The sequence below is a fragment of the Polypterus senegalus genome, chromosome 2, assembly GCF_016835505.1.
Source record: "Polypterus senegalus isolate Bchr_013 chromosome 2, ASM1683550v1, whole genome shotgun sequence".
Classification (NCBI taxonomy): domain Eukaryota; kingdom Metazoa; phylum Chordata; class Cladistia; order Polypteriformes; family Polypteridae; genus Polypterus; species Polypterus senegalus.
In genome coordinates, this window is record NC_053155.1 from 58,213,517 (window position 1) to 58,231,849 (window position 18,333).

The 18,333-nt window shown below is 36.9% G+C and overlaps 1 protein-coding gene across 1 annotated transcript in view; it reads right to left on the bottom strand.

Annotated features, from left to right (window-relative positions):
* LOC120522948 (prostaglandin F2 receptor negative regulator-like) overlaps window positions 1-18,333 on the bottom strand; it is a 125,516-nt gene that overhangs the window by 67,111 nt on the left and 40,072 nt on the right. The window contains exons 2-3 of the mRNA XM_039743749.1: window positions 4,203-4,568; window positions 703-1,119 (exon numbers count right to left, since the gene is read on the bottom strand). Coding sequence (XP_039599683.1) covers window positions 703-1,119; window positions 4,203-4,568 — 783 coding nt within the window. The remainder of the gene's footprint in view (window positions 1-702; window positions 1,120-4,202; window positions 4,569-18,333) is intronic.

Consider the following 18,333-nt stretch of genomic DNA (forward strand, 5'->3'; position numbering starts at 1 on the left):
TGCTTGCCTTCTTCAGAATAGGAACAATGCAGGATATTTTCCACTGTTGTGGCAGGAAAATATTTAACAATTGGTTCAGGGCACAATCTTTGTCCCTATTCCCTTTAAGTACCTGGAATCCAGATTGCCTGAATCCAGTAATTATGCCCAGTCCATTCCATTTCATTACATCTCATTAAAAACATTAAAATATTATTAATCTAGCATAATAATTTTAAGAGCATGCGCAGTGCTGGTGCTAAATTATTTTGCATCCTAGGCCAAGCTTATTAGTGTGCCAACTGACTGTTCAGTAGTCAACCCATGCAGCTGGGTAACTTATGATCTGCACCCCAGGCGAATGCCTAATTGGTGGTGGTGCCAGTCCTTAGTGCAATCTTGAAAATCTCTAAATATATATTAACCAAAAAATAAATTTAAAAAAATAACTGGTTATCTCCGCACATTTATTTTAAAGCCAGACAATTGTTACCTTTCTTTTGCACTTACATCATTTGTGAAAAGAGTAATGATTAAGAATTTCCTGAAACATTTTACAATGTACCAGTATTAAAGTAAACCTACAGGGCATACGAAAACAAAATTTCTTATTACACATACATAAAATCTGCTTAGGTAGCATAGGTATACACAAATACTTGTTTACATTTCAACAATGCCACTAAGCAGTATGAAAAACAGCCAAAAACAATTATTACCTACCTATTGGTGTTACTGCTACTGTTACCAGCTGTGTTTTTTTCTCATTAATTTTTGTCCACGTGCCATCAGCTTCCTTTGACCATTCTCCAGCAATGCATGAATAGGTGCCATTATCAGAGGGTAAAATACGAGAGAAGAACAAACTGTACATCCCATTGCCTAAAAAGTCAAAACGAATGTTGCCTCCCTTATAACGCTCACTGTATTTCTTTTCAGGGCTAATGGAAGAATCAGCTGTCAGTGTGATAATTTCCTCAACAGAAGAACCCGAATTTACTTCCCAGCTGACTGAAAGGTAAGTGCTAGATGTTGCAATTGTTGAGACAGAGCAACGCATCTCAAATGCATCACCTTCTGTTATGCTTCCTGTTTCGGATCTTGATTTTGAACCTGATACTTTCAGGCTATCTGGAATTACTAGAAACAAAGAAAAGGAACGATAAATGAACCTTCATATTTTGACAGCACATGATCTAAGCACTGAAAAAATTATCAAGAAACAATGAAAAACCAAAGAAAAAGTAAAAGCATATCAATGTTTTCATAAATCACTATAGCAAGTGATTATAATACTGCAGAAATATAAACATTAAAAGAATACAAAATAGAATAATATACAAATATACTTAAGTACTATACTTTTTTTGATCTTATTAATTGCATCAACACTGCTTAATACATCTTAGTCTTGTCAAGAGACTGCTTATTTTTAAATTCATAATACATTCTCTGGCTAAACGAGTGGGGAGAGGGTGGCTCTCTGACATCTTATTCTATTCATTCAATATTATATATGCATAATTTATCAAATGACATACCTCTTTCCTAACCTTTTTTATCCTACCCATACACTGAAAATAACTAAATGAGGAATGGAGTTAGTGGGGCTAAAACCTGAAAATACAACCTGATCCCTTTCATACAATATCAGTCAGAAAATGTAATTTAAGTCTATGAATTAAAAATTACCCTGCAGTGGGCTGGCGCCCTGCCAGGGATTTGATCCTGCCTTGTGCCATGTGCTGGCTGGGATTGGCTACAGCAGACCCCCATGACCCTGTGTTAGGATGCAGCGGGTTGGACAATGACTGACTGAATTAAAAAATATGATGAGACAAGGTATATAAAATAGCCTACTAGAAGTTTGAAGAATCCTGCATAATCCATTGACTTGAGGCTTTTAAATAACACTAAAAAATATGTTATTACTCTGAGTTTAAAACAGTACCTTTCAGCCAGAGCACCATCAAAATATGTATTAAAAAGCATGCAAAAGAAAATTGAAAAACGCAGGGATATTTACTGCATATATTTATTTGTATGCAAAATGTGTTTGTTTTTCTTTTTATTTGTTCTTATTTCATACCCCTAAACTGTTTTTTTACTTAAAAAGTAAGCATTAACATTGACATCCAGATTATCTTTGACAATGCAAGTCCAATATGTCAAAAGACCAGAATTTCAACATTTTATTTAATTTCATAAACTGTGACAATGATGAAAATCATTCCAGAAAGTAACTTGTGAAAAGAATTCTCTGTTATCTTGTGGCTGTATCAATGAAGCTGTTAGACATTTGACCGATGAAATGTTAAAAGTTCACTGTTAACACTTTTTAACAACACTCAAATGTTTATTTAACCAGTACTCTGACTTTTATTTATTTTTACCCTAGGTTTGAATAAATTCATGATAGAGAATAACTACTGTAATTTCCCCCACTAATACCTGGAAGCAAGAGGAGGTGGATATCCTTGTTCCAGATGTATTGTAAGGGCCTGTTAAAGACTTACTTTTGTATCTTAATAAACTTTCTTGTGGGCACTTCTTTCTTTTATTGTCTCAGATTGGCATAGTAAAAAAGATGGGGCAAACTAAGTAGCGGCATTGAAAATAACCAACAGTATGTTTTACCTCTTTGAAAGCTTTGCTGCTGGCCAATAGTGGTAGTCTTTTACTTAAGTAACACTTCGTAAATAACAAGGTCAGCAGAGAGAACATATTAGTTATAGCATGTATTAGTACATACCAAACAAATCTACTGTATTATAGCCTTATGTTTTAAGACTAACAATAACAAAACCTGTAAATTATTATTGTACAGTGGAACCTCGGTTCACGACCATAATTCATTCCAAAACTCTGGTCGTGAACCGAGGCAATTTCCCCCATCAGATTGTATGTAAATACAATGAATCTGTACCAGACCGTACGAACTGTATGTAAGTATATTTTTTTAAAGATTTTTAAGCAAAAATATAGTTAACTACACCACAGAATGCACATTCTGTAACAGTAAACTAAATGTAAAAACATTGAATAACACTGAGAAAACCTTGAACAACAGAGAAAACTAACATTGTAAGAGTTCACGCTAAAGCCTTATGACCCAATCCAAGTAAACACTTTTTTTAAAATTAGTTTTAAGCTCAGGGGAAAAAAAAAGGAATATTTGAACAAATCCGAACTTTATTTAAAAACCAACCACAAGCAACCAAGAAAGTAACATTGCAGGAGTTCACGCTAATAGCCTTACAACCCGATCGCTGTAAACACTTTTTTAAACGAGTTTTAAGCACAGGGAAAAAAGGAACATTTGAAAAATGTGTAATTTAATAAACCACCAAGAAAAGTAACATTGCAACAATTCATGCTATGTACCGAAAAATGAACATTTGAAAAATCCGTAATACAAAAACTAACCATAAACCAAAAAGAAAACTAATCTTGCATGAGTCGAATTCTGGCATGAAGTGAGGAGGAACTGGGCGGAGAGGAGGTTACAGTGCTTAGAAGCCATGGTTAACTGCTAAAGCACACGAAATACTGTAGAGCACAAAGAGTTCACAGGTAAAGCACGCATGTCTGACCGAGAACAATGAACAGGGAGAGACTGAACACGTGCTTAAATACAGTAGTCGGCGCGTACGAACCGGAAGGGAAATGAAATAGAGCACAAAGAGTTCCCAGCGAAAGCACACACGCACGTGCAAGCACGCACGTCTGACCGAGAACAATGCAACACGTATGGAAATCATCGGCGCACACAAACTGAAAGGGAAACTGGCTTGTTCGTATACTGAGTGTGTGGTCGTGAACCGAGCCAAAAGTTTGGCCAACTTTTTGGTTGTAAACTGATTTGTACATGTACTGAGACGTTCGTGAACCGAGGTTCCACTGTAGTTAGCATCAATTTATTAAAACTTATTGAAACTAAGTTTTCTCAATCTTTCTTAAGATTTTTCTTTCTTATATATTGTATTTTCCTTCTCAGGAAGTTTGATGCTGATGACCAAAAAACTACTACCACTAAAGTAGCTATTCTTCTACAACTTTTAGTTTAGTTTCCACCTGAGCAAGACACATAAATTTCATTAAACAATATAAAACAATATAAAAAACAAATATCCATGGTATGAAAAAACACTTATCAGAAACAACCTGTGAATTTAAGTGTATAACAACTTTGCTTGACTATTAAAAAAAAATATATGACTCACCATTTAGTGTTACAGATGCATCATAGTTTCCACTTGAAGTTGCATCTGTGCTGGGGGTGAAACACTTGTATTCGCCACTGTCTGTTATTTTCACATTAATAATCTCCAATATTACAGAGTTGTCACTAGTTCGCTTGATGGCAATCTCTCCTCTATCCACTCTGTCCTTGTACTTGTTCGCTGTAAAACTTGGATCATATGTACCCACCAAGTTTACATATTCTTCATTATGACGAACAGACCACTCAAAATCTTGCTCTTTGGGGCCAGTGTAGTCATTAACATCACAGCTTATGCTAACATTTTTTCCCTCCACTCTGATCAATGGACCAGCCAGAACCTTTACTACACGTCCAGAAGAAGAAGCTGCAGGAAAAAGAAAAAAAAAAATATACATATTTTAATTAAAAATTGGGACTAAGAGAACCCTTTGTCATTTTGGTAATTTTTAACAAACATCCAGTTAACTTTTTATAATATTTTATTTATATAAACAGTATATGATCTAATACTTATTTCTGTTCTGAAGTTTTCAAAGATTAAATGTGAAATTGAATTTATTGGTTAAGTACAGTAATCCCTCCTCGATCGCGGGGGTTACGTTCCAGAACCCCCCGCGATAGATGAAAATCCGTGAAGTAGAAACCATATGTTTGTATGGTTATTTTTATATATTTTAAGCCCTTATAAACTCTCCCACACTGTTAACATTATTAGAGCCCTCTAGACATGAAATAACACCCTTTAGTCAAAAGTTTAAACTGTGCTCCATGACAAGACAGAGATGACAGTTCTTTCTCACAATTAAAAGAATGCAAATATATCTTCTCTTCAAAGGAATGCGTGTCAGGAGCAGAGAATGTCAGAGAGAGAGAGAGACAGAGAGCGAGAGAAAAGCAAACAATCAAAAAATCAATACGTGCTTTTGGGCTTTTAAGTATGCCGAAGCTCCGCGATAAAGCGGAATTTTTTAGAGAAGCGTCCGTATCCTCTAGGCAAACAGCCTCTGTGCAAACAGCCCCTCTGCTCACACCCCCTCCTTCAGGCACAGAGAATGTCAGAAAGAGTGAGAGAGACAGGGAAAAGCAAACAATCAAGTGCTGCACAGGAAGCATATCGTATATCATTGAGGAGTTTTAGTTAATACGTAATACATGCTCTGATTGGGTAGCTTCTAAGCCATCCACCATTAGCGTCCCTTGTATGAAATCAACTGGGCAAACAAACTGAAGAAGCATGTACAATAAATTAAAAGACCCACTGTCTGCAGAAATCCGCGAACCAGCAAAAAATCCGTCATATATATTTAGATATGCTTACATTTAAAATCCGCGATGGAGTGAAGCCGCGAAAGTCGAAGTGCGATATAGCGAGGGATCACTGTAATATATACAGCATTATCCTATTCTCCTACATGTAGTAAATTCTGTTTTTCCTCGCAAAGGAATATATGGCATATACAGTATGAGTTTAAATAATTAATAACTTGGGAAAAAATTGCATTGCATTCAAAGTTAAGTAAACAAAGCACTGATGCAAAACAAAATATACATAAATAATCCTTTCACTTAGTGATGCACCGATAAGAAAATTTCTGACCAATACCAACTGCCAGTTATTTGGGTAAAAAAAAAAAATCTTCCATCTGATAACAAAATTTTGGGGGTTCTGCTGACATTGGTTAAATATATTGTAAGTTGGAGGTGTGTTCGCACTCCAAGAGGACACAGACGCCCCTGGAAAAACCCCTGAAACAGAGTCTACCTTCACATTGCTCCTTCCCTTCTCACTTACGCTATAACGCGTAATAAAGACCTCGCACGGTACTCCGTTTACTTAAAAGCCTTGTGCGGCGCAGCGCCTGTCAGTTTTGGAATTGATTGATTTGCTTTTATCTCTCTCTCTGACATTCTCTGCTCCTAGCGGAACTGTCATCTCTGACTTGTCATGGAGCCCGTTTAAGCTTTTGAAAAAGAAACAAATGTTTGTTTGCAGTGTCTGAATAAAATTCCTGCTTTCTACAACCTCCTGTGTCTCTGTGCAAATCTGTGACCCAAGCGTGACAATATTTATGAAAGTGTAATAAATGAGTGTGGCACAGTGGGTAGCACTGCTGCCTCACAGTTAGGAGAGCCAGGTTCACATCTCGCGTCCTCCCTGCGTGGAGTTTACATGTTCTTCCCTTGTCTGCGTGGGTTTCCTCCGGGTACTCCGGTTTCCTCCCACAATCCAAAGACATGCAATTATAGGTGCATTGGCGATTCCAAATTGTCCCTAGTGTCTGGTTGGGGTGTGTGTGTGTGTGTGCGCCCTGCGGTGGGCTGGCACCCTGCCTGGGATTTGTTTCCTGCCTTGCGCCCTGTGTTGGCTGGGATTGGCTTCAGCAGACCCCCGGGACCCTGTAGTTAGGGTATAGCGGGTTGGATGATGGATGTATGTAATAAATGACATTCACAAAATATGAAAAATCACAGGGCATTTATTTTCTGATATGAAAATGGCATGCAGATAAACAAAAACAGTATCAGAGCTCTATAACTGCTCTCATTTTAAATAGCTGTTTAGTCACCTTAATTCAGCGTAGGCAACTTTAACAAAATAAACAAACAATCTAAGGTATATATTCTATAACTTAATTGCTCTAAATTACACGTTTCTGATAACTATTCTCTTTAAAATTAACAAAAAACCTGCCATAACCATTAAATTTAACATATTTCTATTTAGGGTAGCCTTATACAGTAACTGCTTTGGACACCGACTACCTTGTGTGGTACAAATAGCTGTTGACAAATAAGAGTATCTCAGCCCTCTCATAGCTCAGCAAATATTATTTTTCATCTGTTACAAGAGATTCAGAACTAAATAAATAGTCTTTCACTATCAATGCTGGTACAAGGTGCTGAGAAGTACTTTTTCACCAACTGTGCCAGTGCAGGGTTACAACTTTGATTTGTTCCCCAATAAAAAAGTGTCTAGTAATGATGGGCTCTGTAGCCAACAACTTCCTCTGTGGACACGCTTGCCCTCTGTGATACTGGACTGTTTTCTTGAGCAATCTCATTGATCACGTCAAACAGAAAAACTGCACTTGAACCACCACCTGTGTCAAATATGAATGTCCACTTTGGTTGCACAATTGCTGAAAGGAAACAACATAAAAAACAAAACGTGTTTCATATAACAAAATTCTCCACAAAAATAAAGATTCTGTTTACACAATGTTAGACAGAACACTGTCTCAATTGCCAGCAGAATCGCATTTCTTGATCAGTATTAGAAATATTGCGTGTTGTTTTAAATCCTCATCCGAGAATTTGCATTTATACCTCTGGTCTAGCACAGCTGGGATAAAATAAATGGGGTTGGAAGAGACATTCCTGAAGCACGAATTTGATTCATTCAGTAGCATATTTTCTGAGGTTTTAATTCCGTGGTCATTATCGTAATCCTCTTTGCTCAGTAGCCGTTTCAGTGGTTCCAAAAGGGGGATCACGTCAGCTGAAGATGAATCCACTGCACTTATTTTTATTTTGTTTGATTGGAGAAAGAAGTATGGTTAATTTTCCATTAGTGTCCAATGGTAGGCATTACATGTCATAGGCAGTCTGTAATCTACAGAATAAGCAGCAAGTGCTCGCTTTTGCTCCAGTAGACTCTGCAAAATTTAAAACCTGCTATCCCATCAGGTTGTAACATTCTGTTCGAGTCACTTTTGAGGTAGTCCCAACTCCATATGAAAAGACTGCGGTCATAAGTAAACCAAGAGTGGAGTGATGGAAATGACCTACTATTTTTCTGCATATGCTAAACAAGTCCATGACACTCCGCTGACTTAACACACCCTCATTCACAAGCAGCTGATGTGTGTGTATTCTCTATAGCTCTAATCATATTTCTGGCAATGTCATGGAAAACAGCAAGCACTCTTTATTTTTCAATTTCCATCTCTAGAACACATCATTTAATACCTGTGTGATGGCTTGTGCAGTATGAAACCCAACTAATTCTTGAGAATGAAGCAATACCTTCTGCAGCTTAAAATCGCATTCGATCCTTTGAGCAGACTTAGCACAGTGGATGGACTTACATTGCAACTCCACATGTCCGTCATAAAACCTAAGTACCAGACCATTGTTGAGTTGTTTCTGGACATGACTGGCTACACTGTTATGCCTCACTAGTAAGCAGATGTCAAAGAAATAATGCCGGCTTGCGTTAACAAAGCTTTGGTTGTTGTATCAATTGCTAAAACCCAGTTTAATGCAATTCCATTACTTTGAGTAATACTTTGAGCTTTTCTGAATAAAATTTTCCTCTACTATTATAGAATTTTAATTAATATTTTTAATCAATACATTAAATTTTTTACAATTTAATACAAGTATATACTTATATGAAGCTATGACAATGTATTATTAAACATAAGGAATAAGAACTGATTGTAAGTAAACGGTTAACTAAATGTTGTGTAGACATGTGAGATTTTGCCTTAACTTAGCGGAGCCACCAACATAATTACTAAATTTAAAATAAAGTCAATAAGTTATACAAATCTCATTAAAAAGCGAGGAAAAACTAATGAGAAAGCCCAAATACTCCTATTATGAAGCAGTGATAAGATCAATTGGAAAACCAACAAGACTCCTCTGTTAACAAAGTGATGTTTAGAATAATGGAAGAATCAACATGCATACAAAATTACAGGTGACTGTAGTTGATTGGTTAAGATGATAAAATTCTGCATACAAGAGTCATAGGACATGATGTATTAGATAATGTGATGGTAATAGAAAGTATAAAAGTGTATTGTTTAATTAATTGCTCACTCCAAGGACTGAGATATTTGTGAATATCTATCCATCCATTATCTAACCCGCTACATCCTAACTACAGGGTCACGGGGGTCTGCTGGAGCCAATTCCAACCAACACAGGGTGCCAGGCAGGAAACAAACCCCAGGCAGGGCGCAAGCCCACCCAGGGCACAGACACACACCAAGCACACACTAGGGACAATTTAGAATCGCCAATGCACCTAACCTGCATGTCTTTGGACAGAGGGAGGAAACCCACACAGACACAGGGAGAACATGCAAACTCCACGCAGGGAGGACCCGGGAAGAGAACCCGGGTCTCCTAACTGCAAGGCAGCAGCGCTACCCACTGTGCCACCGTGCCACCTACCATTTGTGAATATCTATGTGCAAATAAAGAAATGTTCTGCATTCATATCTGGTCTCCATGAATGGCTTCTTGAAAACGGAGGAAACTTTTTCCACCACACTATGCTTGTGTAATTGATAGAGTTCCACTATCCTTGGCCAGCATTGGAACTTGAGTGTTCTTGACTAAAGCAGTTTTGCTTTTTAGAAATTTGTCATATACTGCATTTTGCATTGCCTTGAGGTGAGCAATCATATTTTTTGCATTGTCGATTTTTACTAGTATTTCCTGTTCATAAAATTTTCACAGACCAAAGTTTGCAAATAGCATTGCTTATGTCATCTGCACAAACATTAAAGTGAGCCCACACCACAGACATTTTGCTTCCTACTATGTTTTGTTGCTGAAGAATCACAGGAAATGTTTCTGCAAATGGAATAATCAGCAGTAAATATCAGTTTATTTCTAATAATCAGACGATTGTAGCATTATGTTGCTTTTTCAGCTGATACTGATAGTGGAACAATACAATCAGTGCATCTCTACTTTCACTACAGATATCAAAATACCACAAATTTTCCAAAGTCCTGTATCAGGCACAGATTGGTGGTGATTTATCTACACACTGCACATGACAGGTAAAATTATTTAAACTACTATTTACAAGAAAACCTTTCTCAACCTGTGGTAGTTGAACCAATAATGGTACATGATGAATTTCTGTTTGATATGTGAGGGAACCCAAATAAAAAGTTTGGAGAAAAGTGAGAGTGAGACTGAAAGAGAGAGAAACCCACTGCAAAAGTGAGAAGAAAACTATTGCTGTTACACATGAAGATGTGATTCTGCTTAGTGGGGCATTAGTATTTCCACCTAGTGAACTGGAAAAGATGTTGTGTTTTGCACCATGGCAGACTCGAAATGAACTACTATTAGGGCTTCTGACCAACCAATTAAAAGGGAAATCAATCCTCTTCGTCCCTAGTTGGACATAAGGCTTCAATGAGCTCCCTCCATCGCATGCGGTCCTTTGCAGCATGTTGTGCTTCTCCCCATGACAGGTTCATCTTTTGAAGCTCTTGTACCACCATTCTACGCCAGGTGTTTCCAGTTTTTCTTTTTCCAGGCGGTGGCCATCTTAAGGCAACTCTTGGGAATGCGGTTTTGCTCCATCCTTAACACATGTCCAAGCCATCTTAAGCGTCTTAATGTAAAGTCCTTTGTGATGAATTGACTGCTTGTTTTCTTGTATAATTGTTGGTTTGATATTTTGTTGGGCCAAAATATCTGGCAGATTCGTCCGAGTCATCTGTTGTGGAAGACCTCAAGTCTCCTCATGTCTGTACTGACCATACGCCAACACTCTGAACCATACAGGAGGACAGACTTTACATTGCTGTTGTACAGGAGCATCTTTGTTTTTAGGTTGTATTGTTTAGACCACCAGATGGAACGGAGTTGGGAAAAGGCACCCTGAGCCTTTCCCAGCCTTGCTCTAATGTCTTCATGCACAGCACTGTCCTTGCTGATAAGGTTGTCAAGGTAGGTGAAGTCCTCCACAAACTCGAGTGGTGCTCCATTCACCTGGATGGGTGCTGTGGGGATGGAGTTTATGCACATCACTTCGGTTTTGGAGGTATTGATGTTAAGTCCGGCCTGTCTGGCATATTTGTGAAGCCTGTCAGTTTTCGATTGCATGTTGGAGTGGTTTGTTGAAAGGAGAGCAAGGTCGTCTGCAAAGTCAAGGTCTTCCAATTGAGAGGACAGGGTCCATTTAATGCCTCTAGGTTTATCTGCTGTTGTATTGGTTGTGATCCAGTCTACTGCAAGTAGGAAGAGGATGGGAGAGATGATGCACCCTTGTCTCACTCCGGACTGTACAGGAAACCATTCAGTGAGAGTGTTGCCCATAAAGGACACTACACTCAAATTTTTCATAGAAGATTTTTATGATTGTAATTATCTTATTTGGGATCCCGTAGTACTGGAGTATCTTCCAAAGAGTGTTACGATGGACACTATCAAATGCTTTCTTGAAATCAACAAAGTTGATATACAGGGGTGTGTTCCATTCTAAGCACTGCTCAATGTTTTGCAGTGCAACGATCTGATCTATACATCCTCTTCTTTTCCTAAAGCCTGCTTGTTCTTGTCTAAGCTTGGAGGCAATGGCTGGCTCCATTCTGTTAAGGAGGACTCTGCAGAACACTTTGCTTGGGATGGACAGAAGGCAGATTCCTTTCCAGTTGCCACAGTTTTTGGTGTCGCCTTTCTTTGGGATTTTGACAATGAGGCCCAGATGTTTTGGAAGAGATCAGTAAGGGCTTTAGTTGATGTTGAAATGTTGGCCTTCAGCATTTCCGCATGGATTGCATCCAGGCCACATGCCTTGCTACTCTTTAGGGACAGAATGGCAGTTTTAACCTCGGAAAGGTCAAGGGGATTGATGTTGATATCCAGGGTGTAGTCTGTTGTTGTGATGTTGGCAGGTTGTTCTGGCTCAGGGTGATTGAGCACCGCCTGGAAATGCTGGACCCATCTAGCTGCTTGCACTCGCTCTGATGAGCAAATGTTGCCGTTCTTATCCCTAATGTGAGTACTTTGGCTTATAGGAAAATTTAAGGATTTTAAGGAACTTAAGGCATTATGAATGTTTTCATTGGCTTCAGGGATTCTAGTGTTCTTAAAAAAACCAAACTGATTTTGTAAAGTGACTTTAATCCAATCAGGTTTAGGTTCAACCTTCTTTTAAAACATCTCTCAAAGTGGGAAGAACTAAGAGGTGATAAGAGAATGGCATGTTGAAAGAAGTTCAGGGATTCTCTTAGGAAGGGAACTCTCCAAAATGTCTGAAAACATCTGGATCTTGACCTCTGAACTTGAAATTTTGCTTGAAGAGCCAAATTCAACTAACTCTTATCTTTGTGGACCAGAAGCTGAGACTCAGCCTATCGAGCCTAAGCTGTGTGCCAGCAGTCTGAAAAGGCTGAGAAGTCATGACTTCAAGAAGGGAACTTCAATGTCTAAACTCTTGAGTCAGAATGGGCAATGCCTTTTCCCTTGGAAGTGGCAAAATAGAGCAGAAGACAAACTGAGGAAGCAGCAGCAAATCACTGAAAAGGGCTTATGGAGCAAAGAGAAAGAGTGCATTTCAAAGCATGAAGAATTTTCCACTTGAACCCAGACCAACAACAAAGGGTTACATCACACAACATCAGACATCATCCATAAAGACTTGACATCATAAAACTATTTATCTATGCCAAGATAAAGTAGAACTCTAAATACCAGTGAACAGCCAGCCTATATGTTATATGTTTGTCTGTCTAGTCTGTCTGCGTTCAGTCTTGACTGTCAACATTTATAACAGACCCTCCTACAACATAAGGGTAAGTAAATAAAGTAGGTGCCTTGCTGAATTACTGGATTAATTAATGAAATTCCCGAACACAAAACTGATAATTAATTAAACAAGTTAAAAATTTATTTTTCAAATCCCACATTATTATGGGATCCTTATAGATGGCCATCTTATTGATTATTAATCGGTCAAAATTCCTGCAGAACAAAGGTAGTTTTACGGGAATCCTGAAAAAAGTCTTAAGTTTAATTAAATAATAAGAAATTATAGTAATAATAATAATAAGAAGAAGCTTCTCCATGACCCCACTCAAGTTTGGAAGATGAATGGATAATAATAACAATACTAATAGTAATACATTTCATTACAAAAATAACTTAGGAATTGGGTCAAATCTAAAAAAGTAGGTAAAAGTAAAGTATTAGTGCTTGAGACACCTGACATTTGAGTTAATTTGACTTTTCCAATAAATAGTATTCTTCTGTAACTGTTTTTATTCAATTTTACATCTCTTCCATGCACTGATGCAGCATCCCAACAGCAAAGTCCCAAACCTGACAAAGCAAGTTTCTGATAAATTTGATATGAAAAGTGTGTTCCTATAAAAGCAGATTTAAAAAAATATGTAAAATTGAAATATACACATTTGATAGTATCTAGGCAATGACATAATAATGTTCATTTTTTTAAATATTGCTTACAGGCAGTGTTTATTTTTCAGTTATACATGTGTCTACATTCACATTATAAGATAAATCAAGTAGTCCAAAATGATCACATCATTCTTTAAAAAGCCTACACTGAAATTCAACAAAGCCAACAAAATACCCCCTTCTCTGGACACATTCAAGCTCTGAACTGTACATTTTTAGTAATTAAAATATATTAATCTTTTACACTTTCTAATTTTTATTCCATGTCAAACCATACACTATTGCTAATACATGAAAATAATTAATAAAAAAACCATTAGTGTACATAAGAAAAATTGCAATTAAGCATGGAAACAAAATAACTTTTATCCTTAATCGATATCCTTTTATCCATAAATGCTTATATCATGTCTTCCTAGAGTCATCACTTGTTCAGGCTAATATGATTCCACTGTATCAGCCACATCCAATGTATCAATACTTCTGTAATCATTCTAGTAATTTCTTTCAAATGTACGTAGCATTTGTATTATTATAATTATTGATATCGTTAACAGGTAAACATTTTAAATTCAAGTTTTTGTTAAGTTTAAAAATTTTCAAGCACCCTTCAGCAGGACCAACCATGTTGAGTGCAATGTTTTCCTGCCCACATGTTTGCATGCTTGTATCCTGTATAATAATTTATGAACAAATAATCAAACCTCAATCAAATCTGCCACCCTTAACACATTATCAACTGTGACAGGAATTGCTCAAATTAATAATCACTGAATAATGCTGAAAGATTACTTAGATTAATTGCATTGCTTATATTTGAGCTAAAAATTGTTTATATTACAAAGCTGTAAAAGCATACCTTTATGACTAGAGTGGTTGAGTAAGAGACATTTGACTATAAGAGAGAAGATCCATAAAACACTGAATGATGACCTGATTTAAGACCACATTTGACAAAGTAAGAGTTACATTTCTTCCATCCTATTTTTTTTATAATATAAAAGGAATTTCTTCTATAAACAAAAGGTGGTTGCAAGAAAGAAGTAGAGCAACAATTTAGAACCAAGTCAATAAATAACAGTGTTTTATAGTGACAGCTTCTGCCAACAGTATTCTGGGATTTTAGGACAATAGGTAAATGTTAAACTACAAAATAAACCCTGCTGTGAAATAACCTATTCACCCACATACACGTCAAATGTAAATCAATTTGTGGTCAATTTGTACAAGTTTAGTTGACATTCTATAACTCCAGATATTATCAGAAGATTTCACTTCAATCTTGACAGCAAGAGGGACAGGGACTTGGAAACAGTAAACATCTACATAAAATTTTGCAGACATTGCTAAATATGATGTATTTCAATATCTTATTGTGTTTTCAGACATTAGAATATATAGAACCAACCACAATAAAACCAAAGGATATGCGTTAGCCTTTTCACAGCTGAGCAAATGTTTAAATTTAATACAGTGCTGTCATCCATTTTAATCGTGGTAGGTAAATAAATGAGCACTTCCTTTTTAAAACTATGTGTTCCTACTTTTTCCATTCAAGGCTTTGTAAAGCAAAAGTCCAGTAATATTTGTCCCATTTAAATTGCAATTAAAATTTCAGGAAAAAAGAAAGCAGACTTGATACAGTATCAGCCATACTTTGCCCACAAGACATTCTACTCATCAGAATATAGCTAAAGAACATCTATTGATCTTCACCCAACACAATTCTGAGGATTACTGTGACTCTGAATGATTCTACTAAATTTGAGAAAGACCGGTATAAAAGGAGATAGTGAATGAGTCACATGCACACATCTAGACAAAACCCTTTTCTTACTGAAGCTACGGCTGTGATATTTACTCAATATGCTGGCAGCTACATGCACCGGTAAATATATTAGGTAGCAAGTGCCATGAAAACTATAATTATACAAAAATGGCTTTAGCATTCATAAAATTGCAGCAGTGCTTTCATTGTCCAGTAATACAGAAGTTCCCGCATATGACTTTACAGCATCTGACACACAAACAAGCACCCACAAAGAGTGATGATTGTCTTTGTCTAGGTGGACCGTTCCTCTATCTTGAAAAGCACCAAATCCAGCCTGTTAACTTAATGGAAAACTTCTCCCACTTTTTGGCAGTGAAAATAATGATAATGTTTAGTTGATCTCAGAGCTTCTCATTGTTATTCTGTCCACAGTAAGGGATAACATAAACATAAGTATCTCTGTACAACACTTGTGGACATTTACTTAAGTTATGTTTCCAGTTTGGTACCTTGGAAAGGTATGGAACCATTACTCCATTCATGCTCTAAATAAGTGGAGTTATGCAGCTATACTTCCTGTATTTTTATTTGATGAGTGTCTCATTCAAGAAATTGATAAACACATTCATATACACAATGTTTTCGCCTTTCATCTACAGCACCTTGGGGTTTTTAACTCCAAAAAACCAATACTTTCAAAAACACTCTCTTGAGAAGCAGACCTCTGAAACGAAGAAAACAGTATTCGAGGGTGGTTGCATGAAAACAAAGGTTTTTGTAAACTCTGACCCTACCATGCTCTTGTTAGTTTGTGCATACTACATAGCCCTTTCCTGACTGTATCCTGCTCATTACAATATGTCTTTCCGTAAATTGGTCACTCTTCATAGAAGAAAAATCCAACATAGCACTTCTTGAGCTGCTTACTAGTATGCATCTAAAATGCTTCTTACATAGTTTGAATGCTTCATTCAAGTGAAAAAGGCAAATAGCGTACCAGTTGCAACAATTCTGCCATAAATCTCGTTGCCACTCAATAAATGGGCACTTTCCAAACCAAGATTAATAACAAGATGCTTAACACAATGGATGGGTGTAAAATACAGCCATTCTCATAAGAATACAGGACGGAGACAGAAGAGCACTATGCATTTTTTATTTTTTCTGTTCAGTTAATTTTGCAAGTTTAATCAGCACAATAATGCAACATGGGATAATATGGTGCTTTTGTACTTTTGAAAGTGCATAAAGCACATAGGATTATTTTTATGATGGTATGAGTTTTTCACTACACAGTACCTTCAGCGTCTTTACTGTCATTGTGCACAAGTCCACTGTAGGTGAAAGTCTACATAATATGCATTTTTGGTAGTTTGGGCGGAGATACTTTGTAAACAGTACGAAAACTCCAGTGTTCTCCGAGATCATTTGCAAAAAAAAAAAAAAAATTCAGTTTTTAAATGAAAACATGGTAGTGTAGAGTGGCTTGAGGTATCTAAGAAAGTCAGTTTATCTGATCTTTGGCACCTACACAATATTATCTTGAAACTATATCTTAACAGAATAAAATAGAAGAGACCTTAACTGACTGATGAATAATGTAATGGGTAAAATTCATAGCAGTTAATGAGCAACTGGGAGTTCCATCATTTAAGTATCACCAAATTAAGGTTCTCGCTCTACATGCTCATTGTGATCACAGATACCTGTCTGAAAAAACATGATGACTTGGAAAAAGCTCCATGAAGGAGTCCCAGTTAAGTTCCTCACCACCCCCCAAAAACCTGCTCATAAATGTCTAAATGCCTCAATAACTTTTCACCTCTCTGATTCCAGTGAACGTTAATGAGCTTGCAAAGTGGCTGCCACATTCACCCACAAGGATGTACCTCTGCTAAGGTGATTTCAAACATAATTGTATTTAAAGGTTTCCTGAGAAACTTTAAGTATAAATGGTATACTCTCTTACTGATCGCATTTTATTTTATTGCTCTCCATTAACGCCTCTGTGTCACAGCTGTAGCCAGCTCATGTGGGCACATCTCTCAAGCAATCCACTGTAAGCGGCAAAGAAATAAGAATTGATAAAGGACTGAGCAATTTGTCGCCCTCAATAAATCCTCTGCTATACATTTTTCTTACAATAAAGTAGTCTAAAGCAGCCCAGAAACCTCACTATCCAGATAAAGTAATGAAATTCATTGAAAGGACATACAGACACACCTATGCATACACAGCCACACGCACACAAAGGTACAAGCACTAGATATTTTATAGGATTAAAACAAGGTTGTTTCAGGAGATGTACAGAAATCAAAACATTTGCAAATACTACCCATGTACTTGTCCACTTGTTTAGAACAAGATGAAGGAGGACTAATTTGACTTTTTCCCACTGTTCGGTAGAGCACAGCTTATGTTGTTTGCACCACTTTATCAGCAGCACAGAATTGTGATTGTAATAAAAGGTTCATGCAGTTAAACTCAGCTGGAGTAACCTTCTATTTGAAGATCTAAGATGAATGTTTGTTGGAAGCCTCCTTCACCCTCCTTGTAGTTAAATGAGCCAGAGCTATAGTCATTTCAAAACTCACATCAATTCTGTACACATTTTCCAGGCATGATCTAGGTCCACTCACTTCCTTGTCCACTTGTTTAGAACTGGACGAAGAAGGAGTAATTTCACTATTTGACTTTTTTCCACTTCTCAGCAGAACACAATTTGCAGAAGCATTTTCATTATGATGCTAATGGAATGTTGAAAGATGTCCAAGCCCACATTTACAGACCATAGCTAGTCAATGAATGGTTCAAACAGCAGAACAATGATGTATAGTAAACTATATACTATGGCCATCCAGTCCCCAGATCTCATCAAACTTAGAATTAGGTAGATTCTATAGATGTGTTTGATGTGTGTATGTAATGGAAGAATATCTTAAGAAGGATTTGTGTTGCATCCTTTAGTACATGCAGTCCCAGATTCTAAACCTTTGCAAATACTAACATGTACTGATACTGTTTTGGCACCTGAAACTGGACCAATCACCAATTAAGGTAAATTCACATTTTTTTCAGCTACCTCTACGTTAAAATTATAAAAAAATAAAAAAAACTCTTAAGCCTACAAAAAGCTTTTAAATATGCAAAAAAAAGCTTGAGGGAAATCCTAGAACTATGT